Below are 15,632 nucleotides of genomic sequence, written 5' to 3'. Positions count from 1 at the left end.
CATGGCCACCTGGAAGGGGCCTGCTGTTGGGGTGGATGAGCTGGACTCAGACCTGGGGCCCCGTCTCACCTCACTGAAAGTGCCTCCAGGTCACAGATGCTGGGGACTGAGCTGCGGACATGTCTGGCGCTAAGAAGTCATGCACGCAGCTATCTTTCGGTCCCTCTGTTTTAGGCACGAACAAGAACGAAACCTCCTTTGGGCTGGAGATGTCTCAGACGGGCTTTTCCTCTCATGTGGTGGAGGTAAGGATGGGTTTAGAACTGCCCTCCCACCCTCTCACTCTCCTTAGCTACCTAGGTCATTATCCTGCCATTCCTGGGCTGTCTCTCATCCCCCTTGCTCTCTTCCTTGGGGTCTCTCTGCCTCTCGTCTCTATGGCTAGAAGAGGGACATCCAGATCAATTTATAATTAGCTGTCTCAAGCCCTCTCTGTCCAGGGTGCTGATGGGGACATGTCCCTCAGGACTAAGGGTCCTGTTTGGTCCAAAAAAGCCTTGTGCAAAAACCAGGCCAGAGTGGCAAAACCCGTTGCCTGGGCTCTAACAGTGTCCTGCATGCCCGAGGTGGCCTGTGTGTGAGGGCCCAGCCCTGTGTCCATGTGGGCAGAAGTCCCAGATGTGCTCCAGCAGGCGGCCCACAGGGGCCTCTCAGAGTGCGAGCTTGGCGTCATGTTGCAGGGGTCCCAAGCAGACCCGTGGTGTCACCAGCATCGGGCTACGTCTGGGGCATGTGCTTCACCTGGATCCGATTCTCAGGATGGGGCTGAAACCTCACAGGATTGCCAGAGGGCCATATGCATGCGTGCTCAGTCACCCAGTCGTGTCCTGCCAGGCTCCTCTGTCCGTGGAATTTTCCAGGCAAGGATACTGGAGTGGGTTGCAATTTCCTGTGCTAGCGGATCTTCCCAACCCAGGGACTGAACCCGCGTCTCCTGAGTCTCCCGCATTGGCAGGCGAATTCTTTGCCATTCAGCCACCTAGGAAGCCTGCCAGAGGGGCAGAGGAGTCCATAGCTGTGAGCACGCTTTTCTTCTAAAGCCGTTTGGAGGTAGAGCCCTGCCTGAGAGTACCTGTGGGGAAAGCCTGTGTTGCTGGTATCAGCACACGCCCCTGTGAGCACACTCCGGGCTGACGGGTGCCCTGGGTTTGTGCGTGTGCTCTGCCCAGCTGGCCCCATAGGAAGGGGTCATGCCTCCCAATCTGCCAGAAAAGGCCTATCGGTCCATCCCACTTCTGCATCACTTTCACTAACCCCCTGAATTCTCCCCACTCCTCTGTGAGGTGAACATGGCAGGGTTCCTTATTCCCAGTTTCCAGGTAAAGAGGCCATGTCCCGGGAAGGCCGAATGACCTGCTGAAGTGACACAAGTGAGAGAAATATTAGCCTCATGCTTTCCCCCAACACTGAGCAGCAGTTCCATGAGAGTGGGTGGAATCTGAGGGCGTGCTGAGTCAGAGATCCCAGATCGGAGGGGAGAGGGATGGATGCCCAGCACACAGCGGGCAGATGGACGGAAATGCGGCTCACACTCAGCGTTTCCTGAGCTGCATCTGGGCTATCTCATGCCCGTTGGATACAGCAAGATATAAATATTCCTGCTCTCTGTGGACAGTAGGCATGCAATATGTGCCGAGCACTTTAATTTTTTTCCAGAAAATTTCTGTGCCTCATTCATGCTCAGAAACAGCCCTGCAGAGTCGGCAGATGGTAATAGTTGTCCCGTTTTAGGTGGTCACATTGGCAAGTCTTTTCAGTGCCTTTTCTGTTCTGGGCCCTGTGCTCTATCCCAGGAGGTACAGAGGCAAGAGCCCTGCCCTCAGGAAGCTCCCAGTCTGAGGGTAAGGGGCTGCATACCAGGAGGGGCAAGGGCATCATTCATCAAGTTCTGTGTTCCAGCTGGACTAGCCCTGGACTCCTGACTCTGGGGTCAGGGCTAGTTAGAAAACGCAACAAAGAAAATCAATTTCATTAAATCCAACAAGCATTTGTCAAATGCGACTAAGATATCAAAAGGAGGCGGAATTTATTCTTGCCACATAGGAGTCAGCCTGAAAACAACGCAGAACAGCAGTCCTGAACTTAGAGAATAAGATGACAGAAACGACAGACTTCTCCTGGGCACAGGTGTATAACTTCCAGAGGCCCGCCCATCCATGGAGCCCCTGTAGAGACTCCCTGCTCAATGGGGAGCCACGTGGACCCATCTAACACTCATCAAGGCCGCTTGAGGCACTTCCCTGGTGGTCTAGTGGTTAAGACTCTACATTTCCACTACAGGGGGCACTAGTTTGATCCCTGATCAGGGAATTAAGATCTACATGCATGGTTTAGCAAAAACAAAGACAGCCCTTGCCAAGGCTGTGTGTGATCAGGGTTTTACAGAAGGAAAGGCCCAGGCTAAGGGAAAGGAGATGCAGGGGAGCATCAGGGGAGTCTCGGGCTTGGACAGGCCCCTGAGGACAAGGATTTCAGCAGCCATGGGTGGCAGCAGGCAAGAAAAGAGAGGAAGTTATACTCACAGGACTGGGGGAAGGCTGAGCACACACGGGGGCCCAGCCTTGATGGTGGGGACAGCAAGAGAGAGAGAATGTCCCATGTCTCCATCTTCCATTCCAAGGTCAGTTTTTGAGCATCTTCCCTTGGGCCTGGCTGTGTGTGAGGCACCGGGATATACAGAAATGAAGGTAACATTTCAACTGGCAGCAATTCACAGTCTAGTTGGGGAGCTGCTGCTAAGTCGCTTTAGTCATGTCCGACTCTGTGCGACCCCATAGATGGCAGCCCATCAGGCTCCTCTGTCCCTGGGATTCTCCAGGCAAGAACACTGGAGTGGGTTGCCATTTCCTTCTCCAATGCATCCATGCATGCTAAGTCGCTTCAGTCAGGTCTGACTCTGTGCGACCCCATGGACGGCAAGCCCACCAGGCTCCCCTGTCCATGGGATTCTCTAGGCAAGAATACTGGAGTGCATTGCCATTTCCTTCCCCACTAGTTGGGGAGAAAGACTCCTAAATGATAAGTTCAGTCTCCTGCTTCTAATACTGTGATCTATGTGTGCCCAGGAATCAGGGAATCTAGAGAGAAGGAAGGTTAAGACAAGCTTCAGGGATTTGGGGAAGTTTAGCTGCACTTGACTGCCCCAAGCAGCAGAGTATGTCAAACAAAATGAGTTCTTGCAGGATCAATAGACTTCCCCTGCTGCAAAGGGGAGACCAGCAGCTCAGGACCTCAACTTGTTATTGAGGTCAAGGTCATCAGCTGCCTCCTGTAGCTTCCTCCACATGTTCACATCTTGTTCTCTTCCCCTAACTGGAGAATCCCAGGAGGCACTTCCCCACTCTGTAGATAGAAACCCCAGTTCTGTCACCCTGTGTCTTGTTTTCAAATGATGGTCATCTGGAAACTTTCATCTGATAAGACTTAGAAAAAGACAATGATTACATTTGAATTTGAGACTCTTTAAGACATTTTAAATAATTGTTTACATAAATAAAATCCTTCCAAATCCAAAGGATTGGTGAGAGTGATGGTGGCCTGTCTGGCACTGTGACTGGCCATTGGGTTGCTATTTTAGGGTACAGAGGTTTTCCAGTGCTAAGCTGGTCATGCCATCATAATCGGCCACAGCTGTCCTGTCCTTGGGAGTCCAACCCCACAGCTCTCAGGATCAGTCAGACCTCTCTGGGGATTAGGGACAAGAAGGTCCAGCCTCTCAACTTTGCCCAGAACAGGTCCTGAGCCCAAGTGAGTACATCTCTTGGGTGAACCTTGGGGCTCCATCTCCTCTGGAAACACTCCCTAGACAGCCTCAGGCAGCTGCTGCCTGCAAATGTGCTGAGTCTTCAGTTGTCCTGGGCCTGTTGAGCTCTGTCAGAAGGAAGGATCCCTAGTCCCAAGGGAAGGACCCATAGAATGTTCACAAACGACAGAGGAAAGGTCAGGTCTGATCGCCTGGTCTGCTGCCATCTTACCTAGCAAGGAAAGCAGGCTTTAAGTTAGGAGGGGCAAAAGCAACAAGAGATAGAAAGGACCAGAGTCCAGATTAGGAGACCCCCATATATCCCCGAGCCCCTGGATGAACCAAAGCTCCAGGCCACAGGCATTATTACATTCCAGCATGATGGCCAGAAGTCAGAGCTGCTGGGAAAACCAGGGACCCAGAGCCCCAGGGAACTCTAGTCCTGATAAGCCAAAAGGAAAAAGAATATTCTGGAAATTACCATCAGCAAAATGAGCTATGGATGCCTGGCCAAATTTTAGAATGGATTTGTAAGCCAGTGGTTCCATTAGCATTTGGAAATGAACGTGAAGGTCGCTGAGAGCTGGAGTGGCTTCTATTAGTGCTGGCTGCTTGCTGAGGTGATGAACTCCCTGTCAAGCCGGGTAACCAAGAAAAAGCTGCATGAATCTGCCAGAAAGCTTGCAGAAGAGATCCACAGCTCTCAGCCTATAATCCCCATGGGCCACAAGGGGAAGGTGTGGTAGAAGGGAGAGGACCATAAATAATTGATGCCCGTGGTGATGGCTCTCCTGCATTGCACTCCGTAAATTTCCCCAACATTGAAAGTTTACAGAAGGAAGCAGTTTTATTAGGGTGGACCTTATCTATACAAAGACCTGGCCACTCACCCAAGATGAGAACAGAGTGTTTTTTCTTTAAATTACACATGATGGTCTAGGAGGACCAGCCTTAGTTACACTTGAAACAGGCTAAGGTGGTGTGGGGTGGGGTGTGGGGTGGGGGGTTACCCCCCAGGCCAACAGCCCCAGCCACCCCCTGCCTTTTCAGCCTGTGCCCTTTTCACCAGCCCTCCTGGGCTCATGGACCGGATAGCTAAGGTTAGGGGTGATTATGTAAGGTTCTCAGCTGCTGAAGCCTTAAAGTTGTCATCTTTCCTAAGGATTTTGCATTTGAACTCGTTTTGCATGTCTTATTTAATCAAAAGTAGAAGAAATTCATCCATAATGATGAAATGAGGGGTTGACAGCTAAAGGCTGTAAACTCCTTTTGAGCCCCCTTAGCTCTAGACGGTGGATTCTTCCCCCGCCAGCTCTGGGGCAGGCAGCCAGGGCTGCCCCCATGAGGCCAAGGCCTGCTGCCATGCTGTTCTGCATTCTTTGCAAGTTGACCCCTGGTGGCAGGAAACATTTCTGGTTCTTTGAGGTCCTCAGAAGCCCAGCCCCAAGTCCTAAGGCTGTACCCTGGTGCCCAATGCCCAACTCCTGGCCATTGTTCCAGGACCTCTGAGTAGAAATAACCGTCTCTCTGATCTGGAATGAATAGTCAAGTAAGAGCATGCCCTTTGATCCCCCGCCCCCTCCTCACTGCCCCAGCCTACAGCTTTCAGCCCCACAAATGGTGCAGGGCCCCTCTCCACAGAAAGACTGCAGGCCCATTTCTGGGTCTTTCCTGCCTAACCCCATCTCAACATCCAGGCACTGATCCCTTCCTCAGGCTCTACTAGGCTTCTTGAAAACATCTTCTACCGAGAGAATCTGAGCAACTAGTTAAAGCATCATCCACCCCCTTAACTGTGTATTTGCCTTAGAAGGTGCTCTTGGGGACAGAGTCCTGACCTCCCTGCAGCCACTCTGGTAATGGACACGTGGGCGAGGAAGTCATAGGGGAGCCTGAGGGAGGAGACCAGCACCCCATGCCCTCTAGGTGGTCTCCCTGTGAACAGAACCACCGTGGGCCACCTCCATCGGCCCCCGCAGCCCTGCCTCTCCAGCATCAAGAACTGGTATCATCTGGTGTCCTCCTTCCATTGCTACCAGGCCAGAGGAGAGCTCTGTCTGGCTGTGTGGCCTCAGACAAATTGTTTTGCCTCTCTGAACTTCAACCTTTGAGCAGATGTCTGAAAAACATGTGAGGAATTGAATCTTGAGGCTTGGAACTTGAAGTGTGCATTTTGAGACTTCCTAATAAGTCAGAGGGCTTCTCAGGTGGCTCAGTGGTAAAGAATTCGCCTGCCAAAGCAGGAGACTTAGGTTCGATCCCTGGGTCCGGAAGCTCCCCTGGAGAAGGAACTGGCAACCCACTCCAGTATTCTTGCTGGGAAATCCCACGGGCAGAGGGGCCTGGGGGGCAATAGTCTAACAGGTCACGAGAGTCGGGCACGACTTAGTGACTAACCAACCAAGGAGTCAAGGAAGGTTTTCTTAAAATCCTTCCCTAACTCTGCCATGTACACACCCACCCCCTCAACAGGCCACCCCCTCCTGGGGGCCCTCAAAATAGGCTGTCTTGGCCTCTATCAGATCATTCCTCACAGACTCATCTGTAGGTCCAGCTTGACTGTGAGATCTGAGGACCCCTGCCTCCCTGGAAGTACTTTATGGCTGAATTAATGAATGAGAGGAACTAATATGTATGCAGTCCTTGTTGGCTGCCAAGCACCCTGCTAAAGATTCAAAATGCTAGCTCTCACAACTATTTACATAACTGCAGAATAGTCTCAGAACTATTTACACCTGAGGACCCTTAGGCTAGGTGAGAGAGAGGAACTTTCCCAAGGTCACACAGCTGGAGGCTTTGGAGCTAGAAGTGGAACTCGAATATCTAACACCAGAGATCACGGTCTAATCCCAGGCCTGGGGTTACTCAGCCTACTGACCATCTGGGCTGGGTACTTCTTTGCTGCGAGGCTGTCCTGTGCGTCATAGGTAGGCAGGAGCATCCCTGGTCTCTACTCACCATAGCAACCCCAACACCACTTGGGGCTGTAACTAACCAAAGCTGACTTCAGGAATTACTAAATATTGCCTGGGGGCAAAGCCACCCCCAGTTGGGAACCACTGTACTAGACTATGCGGCTTCCCGTGCTGGGCATGTGGCCCGACCCTGGCTGGGGACAGGGACGAGCAGGAACACGGAGTTTGGGGAGATCTGGTCACACACTAGGGAGCACTCAGCTGAGGTGGGAAGGTAATTCTGCTGCAGGACCGGTCAGAGGACAGCTGAGAGCTGAGCTGGTGGGATCCGATGGTGAGTACAGGTACAGGTCCTCCTCAAGGAGGGCACACACTTGGCCTCAGATCTTCTGGGGGTCACCAAGCCCGTGTCCTTATTTCTGCACAGAGAGCCAGGAAGGTCAGCTGCCACCCAGGCGCACCCTGGTCATATCCCCGGGAACCTCGCAGGGAAGGAGGCCATAAGTGAGAGAGCCAGTGCCGGGCCTGGAGCGGGGAACACGGAGCTTCCCCACGACGCCCTTCTGTTTGTTTTCCAGCTGGGCTTGAATGCCTGGCTTCTTCCATCAAATCTTTGGCCCTTTCTTCAGCCCCATGCTTCCAGATTTTTTCCAGACTCAAAAGGTCTGGGTTTTCCCAACTGGGAAAAGATGGTGACCACCTGCGGTTTGCCTTGGTGGCCTGGGCTTGCCCTCTCAGCCAGCCCACTCCTCATAGGGCACCCTGTCCGCAGCAGGGCCCCAGAAGACCCTGCTCGGGAAAGGGCCTCCCACTGGGAGCGCAAGCCTGCCTGCAGCCACTGCCAGGTGGACTGGCAGAAGGTCAGGGCCCAGAAGCCCTCAGCCCCCCAGTGTTGCCAAATGCAGAAATTCCAATGGAACTGCCAAGCCCCACCGTGGTGAGTCAGCATTGGTCTCCCCCAGCTGAATCCCAGGTGCCCAGTGAAGCCAGGCCTTCTCAGTACATCAGAGGTTTCCAGTCATCTGCAAAGCCAAACATTCATCTTCAAAGGACTCCCCAGGAAGCAGACTGGCCTGCTGTCATATTGAAAGCAGAATCTAGGGGCTTCTGCAGAAGCCAATGAACATTTTTTTCCCTCTGACCAACTCCATCCCAGCCCTGCCACTGACTTGCTGTGTGACCTCAGGCAACCCCTTTTCCCTCTCTGAATCTTGGGTGCTCATTAGTCTAATGCAGATAATGACTGTCCTGCTGGCCTCCCACAAACGGGTGACTGGATGAGAAAGGATCTTGCCAAGAATGGAGCACACCCCAAGAGTGAGGAACGTTGGCAGGAGTCTCTGAGGCCCTGGCCCGGATCCTGGCCCCGACAGACTGTCAGACTCTCTCCCAGGCTGCAGCGCCCAGAGTAGGAGAGAGAAAGCTGATGAGAAAATGCGACATCAAACACTACCAGGCACATCAGACTCGCCCAAGAGCGGCTATGTATAGCTGTAAAAACATCCTGTCTGAACAGTCAGTTCAACCTCTAAAATATTAGGACTTTAATCCTCATATATGATCAACTTTGCTCTTGAAAGTGGAACCTTGGAAATGAGAAAAGGAAGCATAGCTTATTACAGTTCCCAATCTTGCCCCCTCCACCACCAGTAATGAAGTTAGTGCTGAGGCCTCTGCCTGTATGTTTAGTTATGGCGCTGTTGTCCCCAGGCCAGAGTCACATTTTTCTACTGATCCCCCGTCTTTGGTGGTGGTGGTTTAATCGTTTGGTCGTGTCTTTCTCTTTGCGACCCCATGGACTATAGCCTACCAGGCTCTTCTGTCCATGGGATTTTCCAGGCAAGAATACTGGAGTTGGTAGCCATTTCCTTCTCCAGGGGATCTTCCCCACCGAGGGACTGAACCTGGGTCTCCAGCCTTGCAGGCAGATTCTTTACCAACTGAGCCACCAGGAAAGGAGAAATTCAGTACTCTGGGCACCAATGGTGGGGAAACCTCAAATTCCACTCACCACCTGGGTTGAAGGGGAGCTTGGTGGGAGAGAGAGGACTTCATCAGCTTGTGCTTTAACATTCCAAAGCTGGGAGGCAAAACTAGGTGCCCCTGGCTCGTGATCACCAAGGTGACCCAGGAAGGTGGCCCCTCCTGCTTCCACCCCCCTCCTCAGCCCCTCCTTGTCCCTAGTCACTGCTCTCCCTCTTCTGAGTGCTTGTTGTTCATCTTCCTGAGTCCATGAGTTATGTGGATGGTTGGGGGTGGACATAGAGTTCAGGGGCAGCCCAGAGAGTGAATAGACCCAGTCCAGTCCCCCTGAAATGACCCTGGAGGCTTCCCCTCAGGGAGCTACGGCTCCCCATCTTCCTGCCCAGGCATCGGAGCATCTGCTTACCCTGTAATTAAAGACAACCTCCTGTCCTTGAGGTGCTGGCTGCCACAAACGTGGTCCTGGCTTACCTGTCTAGCCTCATGTTGAACCACCCTGCTCCTCTCACTTGGGGCTCCAGCCCAATCGAACAGCTTTCAGTTCCTTGAAGCCAAAGGCTCTGAACTGTCTCCAGCCTCAGGGCCTTTGCACAAATTATTTCATCGCTCCAGGTGTCTGGATAAGTAAGCATCACTTGCTCAAAACGCTTTTCCTGAGCCCCATCTCAATCTAAATTCAGTCTCACGCCAGGATTTATCCCAGCCCCCACTGTGTGGCAGTTATCACGGTTTACAAGTATTATGTTTATTTGTGTATGTATTTTAGTGTCTGTGAGCTCTGTGGGGGCAGGGATAGTATCCCCAGTGCTAAGCAAGTGTCTGACAGAAGACAGACACACAGTGAATTTGTATGGAAGAAATGAAGAAGTAGCGTTTACACACAGGAAAGCAACTCAGACTCTGAGAAGGAAGGAGGAGAAGCACAGGTTGTGTGTGCATGCTAAGTCGCTTCAGTCGTGTCAGACTCTGTGCGCCCCCGGGGACTGTAGCATGCCAGGCTCCTCTAGCCATGGGATTCTCCAGGCAAGAATACTGGAGTGGATCTTCTCAAGCCAGGGATCAAACCCACATCTCCTACCGTTTCCTGCATTGGCAGGTGTGTACTTTACCACCGGTGCCCCTGGGAAGCCCCGGAACAGCATACATGCAGCACTTGAAGGGGGCTTCCCTGGTGGCTCAGCTGGTAAAGAATCCGCCTGCAATGTGGGAGATCTAGGTTCAATCCCTGGGTTGGGATGATCCCCTGGAGAAGGGAAAGGCTACCCACTCCAGTGTTCTGGCCTGGAGAATTCCATGGACTGTATAGTCCACGGGGTCGCAAAGAGTCGGACACGACTGAGCGACCTTCATCACTTAAAGGAGTGTCAGAAGGAAGGGATGGTGACAAGGGATTTGCTAGTAAGGTTCTGAAGCCCGGAATGGAATGCAACTTTGGCCCTGGGTTTGGAGCTTGTTTCTAGAACATTCCTTGTTTCCTAAGATCCCATCCTTGGGATCAGCTTGACCCACTTTATCCTAAGAATGGAGTGGAGCAAGAAAGCCCTCAGCTCCTGTTAAAGTCAAGAATCCTGGTTGGAAGTTGGGCTATTAACGAACTGGGCAGGAGGTGCCAGAGGGGCAGGCAGATGCTTCATGGTGTGGGTGTAGGGCAGATTCCTGGCCAGGGGAACCCCGGGGGTCATGAGCTGATGTGCACCCGCTCCCCGATGTCAGGACGGGATTCTGCTGGGAGCCGTGGGCGCTTATGACTGGAACGGAGCTGTGCTAAAGGAGACCAGCAGCGGGAAGGTCATTCCTCTCCGTGAGTCTTACCTGAAGGAATTCCCCGAGGAGCTCAAGAACCACGGCGCCTACCTGGGTAAGAGGCAGGGCTGAGGGGTGGCTGGTGGGCGGTGGGCCAGGAGAGGACTTGGGGGTCCTGAACATGCTCAAACGAGACGAGGGGCTTGTCTGTGCGTCGTCTATGCTGATTCAAGCACAGTCACGAGTCATTACCTCTCCAGGCTGGCATCCAGCACACCCAGCACCATACCTAGCTCATCACGGGCTCACCATTAGTAGCTAGAATAAATCAGGGTCCCCAAGCCAGGCCGTGGACTGGGCCATGCAGCAGGAGGTGAGAAAGCGAGCGAAGCTTCATCTGCCATTCCCCGTCTCCCCCACCACCCCCATCCGTGGAAAAATTGTCTTTCACAAAACTGGTGCCTGGTGCCAAAAAGATTACAGACTGCCAGAAAAACTGACAAGCAGTCTGACCTGAAATTGTTTCCACTGATGCCTCTAGACTCTCCGGCAGCTGTTGGTATGTTTTCAGGATTGAGTGCAGGAAGTCTGCCTCCCCAAGGCCAAAATGCAAGTTGAGGATGTGCTCAGTTCAGTTCAGTTGCTCAGTCATGTCCGAATCTTTGCGTTACAATCAAAGCAGGGGTCATCTCCCATTAAGCACCTTAGTGTGAGTGACAGTTGCTCAGTCGTGTCCAACTCATGGCGACCCCATGGACTATACAGTCCATGGAATTCTCCAGGCCAGAATACTGGAGTGGGTAGCCTTTCCCTTCTCCAGGGGATCTTCCCAACCCAGGGATCGAACCCAGGTCTCCTGCATTACAGGCGAATTCTTTACCAGCTGAGCCACAAGGGAAGCTCACCTTAAGCACCTTAAGGTGGTCATAAAAAGAAAAGTGTGAGTCACTGGCCTGGTGGTGACAGGTCCCAGTTGTGAGACCTTAACCATAGCCCAGTCACCTCCAGCTTTGTAGAAGCGAGCCTCTGCCATTCATGCAGAAAGGGCTAAACCAGAGGAAGGGAGAAGGGCCCCATTATAAGTCTTCCTGAGTTTCTGAACCGCATCTACCAGCTGTGACGTTATCACCAATGCAGCCTCAGACCCCACTTCTATGTGAACTAAGTTGGCAGTGGGCCTCTCTGTGGTGGGAAGGTCATTCCTCCTCCCAGGAGACCCCTCATGAGGCCCAACCATGGTCCCTCCTTGGGTGGGGAGTCCGGAAGGAGCCTTTCTGCTCCTTCTCTCTCTGGGGGTTCATCCAGCGAGGGCACTGTGGGGGAGTCTCTGGAAGATGCCTCCCTCTGTGCCCCAAGGGAGACAGGGAGCTTGGGGAAGGAGACTAGGAGGCCAGGCTCTCCGCCTCCACACTGGGGAAGCTGATGGACTTCCGGCCCCGGGCCTTCAGGGAGGCTCTCAGCTTTCAGGGTGGCCTTGCCTGCTGGTCAGAGCCACATGGGAACTGCAACCACAGCCAGCAGACAGCAGGGAAGCAGGAAGCTCTCAGCACTGCTTAGAGCGCTGAGAGTCGGCCCTCGCCTGTCCCCAGGACCCTCCCCTTACCACTGTCCTTCCTTCCGGGGAAGCCCAAACGCCTGGGGTCAATGAGAATACTCTCAGTAATGCCGCTGAGGACTCAGCCTAGAAGAAACCCTTGCTCCACCGCACAAGGCTAAGCCTGCCCTACCTTCGTATTTTTGTGATTGCTCCAAATTCACAGCCGTTAGCCACCCTCCATGCGATATCCTGCTCTCACCTACCCAACTTCCCAGAATACCTTTCCAAGAGTCAAAGATGGTGTATCTAGAACCAGTTTCCCACCCTACTGCACCCACACTCCCAGCCACTGTGAGCTGGCTTCTGTGCATCCTGCAGCCACTCTGAAAGCAACTGGTGGGACCTGAGAGACAGTTACCCACATATACACAGGCGTGCACACAGGCATGCACACACAGCAGAAGGAGCCGCTCGTTCCCCAGAAAGCACCCAGGAATTGCCAGAAAGGCCTGACACCCATCTAAAAACTGGGATCCACTCTCCAAATCATCTGGCAGGAAGTAGGACCCTCAGCTTTGCACACCTGCAAGTGTCCCATTTTCAGGAGAGTTGTCTGAGGACGCTGCACAGCCACTCCCCAGAGCCGGGTGCTCGACTGGAAATTCACAGGGACCAGGCACTGATCCCAAGAACATGGATTGGAGGCCTTTCCCAAAGAGCCCCTGGGTTTCCGTCTTGTTCTCTTCTGAGTGGCATACGTGTGTGGATGCAGAAAAGCCTGGGCACTCCCCGCTTTGGGGCTGCAGAGCTTTGGGGCTGCAGGAATCTCTGAGACCCCCCACCTGCATGCCCTGAGCAGAGCAGTTCCTTGTCTCTGCACAGCCAACCCTTCAGTTTTTGGTGGACCACTTAGCAAGGCATTCTGGTAATGAAGAGGACATTGATTGGTCCCCAGAGAGACTACTGGTGGGGATCAGAAACAAAGCCGGCCCAATATGAAAAGAAGTATGGCTAGGGTTTGTTCTCTCGCCTCCCTGTTCCCTCACGTGCTCACCTGTAGGGCGAGTGAAGCAGGTGATGTTCATGTTCCAGGTCAGCGATGCCTTTTAGTGACCCTACCTGGCTTCTTTCGATGCCCGCCAGCAGAGGGTGGGCGCAGTGAGTTCCTTGCACCATCTACCAGCCCCTTCCAAGCCCTGCCACTTCTAGGCCTCCTCCTCAGCTGAGCCTGGGAACTACCGTCTAGAACTACCATCTGCTCAGCCTGCTCTGAATGCTCTCCTTTCAGTGGCCCACCCATGCCGCAAGGCCCTGGTGAGGTCTGCCAGGCCATGGGGCCAGAGACCAGCCTGTTTCCTCCCACGGCAGGGTACACAGTCACATCGGTCGTGTCCTCCAGGCAGGGGCGGGTGTACGTGGCCGGAGCCCCTCGGTTCAACCACACAGGCAAAGTCATCCTGTTCACCATGCACAGCAACCGGAGTCTCACCATCCACCAGGCCCTGCGGGGCGAGCAGGTAACGCAGAGGGGGCTGGGGGCGGGGCCGACAGGTGGGACAGACAGGGTGGCGAGGCTGGGAGGGACTGTCCCTCACAGGACTGCCCCCAGATCCAGAAACATCCTTCCTGGCTAGGGGGGTTGTGCCCTCTTTATACCCACCTTGGGACTGATGCTCCCTCCCCAGAAAGCCAGATCTCAGACCCTGCTGCAGCAACAAGAACCTGGGAGAACCCATGGAGCCCTTGCCTCTGGTGCACTAGCCAGACCTCTGCCGCCGACCACCAGCATCTCTCTGGTCGTGTCTAGAGTTCAGAGCTCTGGCAGAGGCAACATCCAGGCTGACAAGGCCTCTAGGCATCTGAAGGGGCCCTCGTGTTCCTCATGCCACCTCGGTGCTAGCAGAAGTGGGAGGAGTCATGCCTCCCCCCACAACAGGCCCCAGGGGTGCACCAAGATGCCAACTTCTTTCCTTCCCTGGAACGGGCACGATGCAGAACGGTACAACCGCCAATGTCACAGCACCCCCCAAGACGTGGTGGGCAACGAGGCTGTGCTGCTAAGAGTCTCATGTTAGAAGGTCCTGAATGCACGGGGGAAAGCTATGATTAAAGTCAGTGATGGTGAAAAGATCAGGAAACAGAGTTCTGATACAGGTTATTTCAATAGCCCAGGAAAACTGGGGTCCTGAGAAGCAGCACAGCTTTTCCACGGTTATTGGGTAGATTCACTGGGTAAAGCTCAGAATCCTGGACTCTTGGTGGGGCTGCCTACATTGTGCTACCTCCGGACCCCAACGACCCCCACACAAGGCCTTGGCCCCTCCTGCCTGACAGCATCCAGTATCCATGGCACCCTGCGCTGAGCTGAGCCCTGTCCAGCTCCTTCCTGTTATTCTTGGCTTGCCCCTGGTGCTCCAAAGCCTGGGAACAGCCCTCCTTCCTGCCTCTTCTACTGCCCTTGGCCATGAGGACACGCTCTCTGCCAGGTCTAACCTCAATCCCTCTAGTTGCAGGGAGCCGTCCTTTCACCATTCCTCTTCCCATCCCAAGGGCGCTGGGGGACCCAGGCGCTGCTCTGGTCCCAGCCTCCACACTGCCTGCCCACACCCCACCCAGGGCCGGCTCTCAGGAATCCAAGGTTAGACCTTGAGAGCCGGAGGGAATTCGCCAAAGAATATATGACATTTTTACTGCCTGGATCTGCCTCCAACATCCAAACGAGAAACCGCAGCACTGAAAGCAGCTAAGTTAAGTGGATTCCAAATCACCGTGACCCATATAGCTGAGGCCACATGTTTAGACAGTCTCTCTCCGCCTCTCTCTTTGCTGTCTGCCTCTTAATCACTCTATGTGGGCACATCTCTCCCCTCCCCACACCGTGTTTATAATTTCCTTTTTCCCCCCTCTTCTGTATTTTTTTTTTAATCATTCTCCTCAGTTAAAAGCTTTTAATGCTTGAGGATAAATTTATTCTGAAAACACCCCAAGCCGGGAAGGGAGAATCATGAGCTTGGGTGTCAGTTCCAACCCAATTTGGCTGTAACCGGCCTTCTGACCTTGAGCTAGTGACTCAGATTCCCTGAGCTTCAGTTCCTTCCCCATGAAATAAGGACAATGATCTCTCCCAAGACAGCGTGAGGCTGTAAAGTGCCTCACACAGGGCCTGTCCTTGGGAAGGGCTCCTGGTCTTTCCTGAGCAACCCCTTGCTCCCATAAACATTTATAGAGCACCTCCTGTGTGCCAGGCACAGCACCCAGGCCTGGAGGGAATGAGATAGGAGCAGTGCCCACTGTTGGGGGCCATCTGTGGAGGGAACCAGTGCTGGGGGGAGAAGGACGGGGCTGGGGGAGAGCATGGAGAAGGGCGCCCCTCGGCAGGGGCTGGAGTAGGGAAGGCCAGGGGTGTCTTTGAACAGGAAATGACCTGTAGGACGATAGACATGACCTGGAGAGAGGGGAGGAGAAAGGGGTAGAGGCTAAAGAGAAGTATGTGCAAGAGAAGCTGGGAAGCCCACCAGAGCAGGGGATTTTGGAGAAGAGAAATCACTTCAGTGATTTCTGAAAAAAATCTGACAGTGAGAGAAAAAATTTCTGACAATGAGAGAAATCACTGTCAGGGGGAATGTGGGAGCCAGAGGGTGGGAGCCAGAGGCTGGGGAGGCGGGGAGGCCAGTCCAGGAGGGTCACACTGCAGTTTGGACATTTCCCCCCA

At 53.6% G+C, this 15,632-nt stretch overlaps 1 protein-coding gene across 1 annotated transcript in view; it reads left to right on the top strand.

Annotated features, from left to right (window-relative positions):
• The window catches only part of ITGA11 (integrin subunit alpha 11), a 97,189-nt gene that overhangs the window by 47,410 nt on the left and 34,147 nt on the right, over nucleotides 1–15,632 (top strand). Inside the window, exons 10-12 of the mRNA XM_052646862.1 lie at nucleotides 175–245; nucleotides 10,354–10,498; nucleotides 13,289–13,437. Coding sequence (XP_052502822.1) covers nucleotides 175–245; nucleotides 10,354–10,498; nucleotides 13,289–13,437 — 365 coding nt within the window. The remainder of the gene's footprint in view (nucleotides 1–174; nucleotides 246–10,353; nucleotides 10,499–13,288; nucleotides 13,438–15,632) is intronic.

This window comes from Budorcas taxicolor, chromosome 10, assembly GCF_023091745.1.
Source record: "Budorcas taxicolor isolate Tak-1 chromosome 10, Takin1.1, whole genome shotgun sequence".
Lineage (NCBI taxonomy): Eukaryota > Metazoa > Chordata > Mammalia > Artiodactyla > Bovidae > Budorcas > Budorcas taxicolor.
Note: the sequence above shows the minus strand (reverse complement) of the source record. Positions and strands in the feature narration are given on the sequence as shown.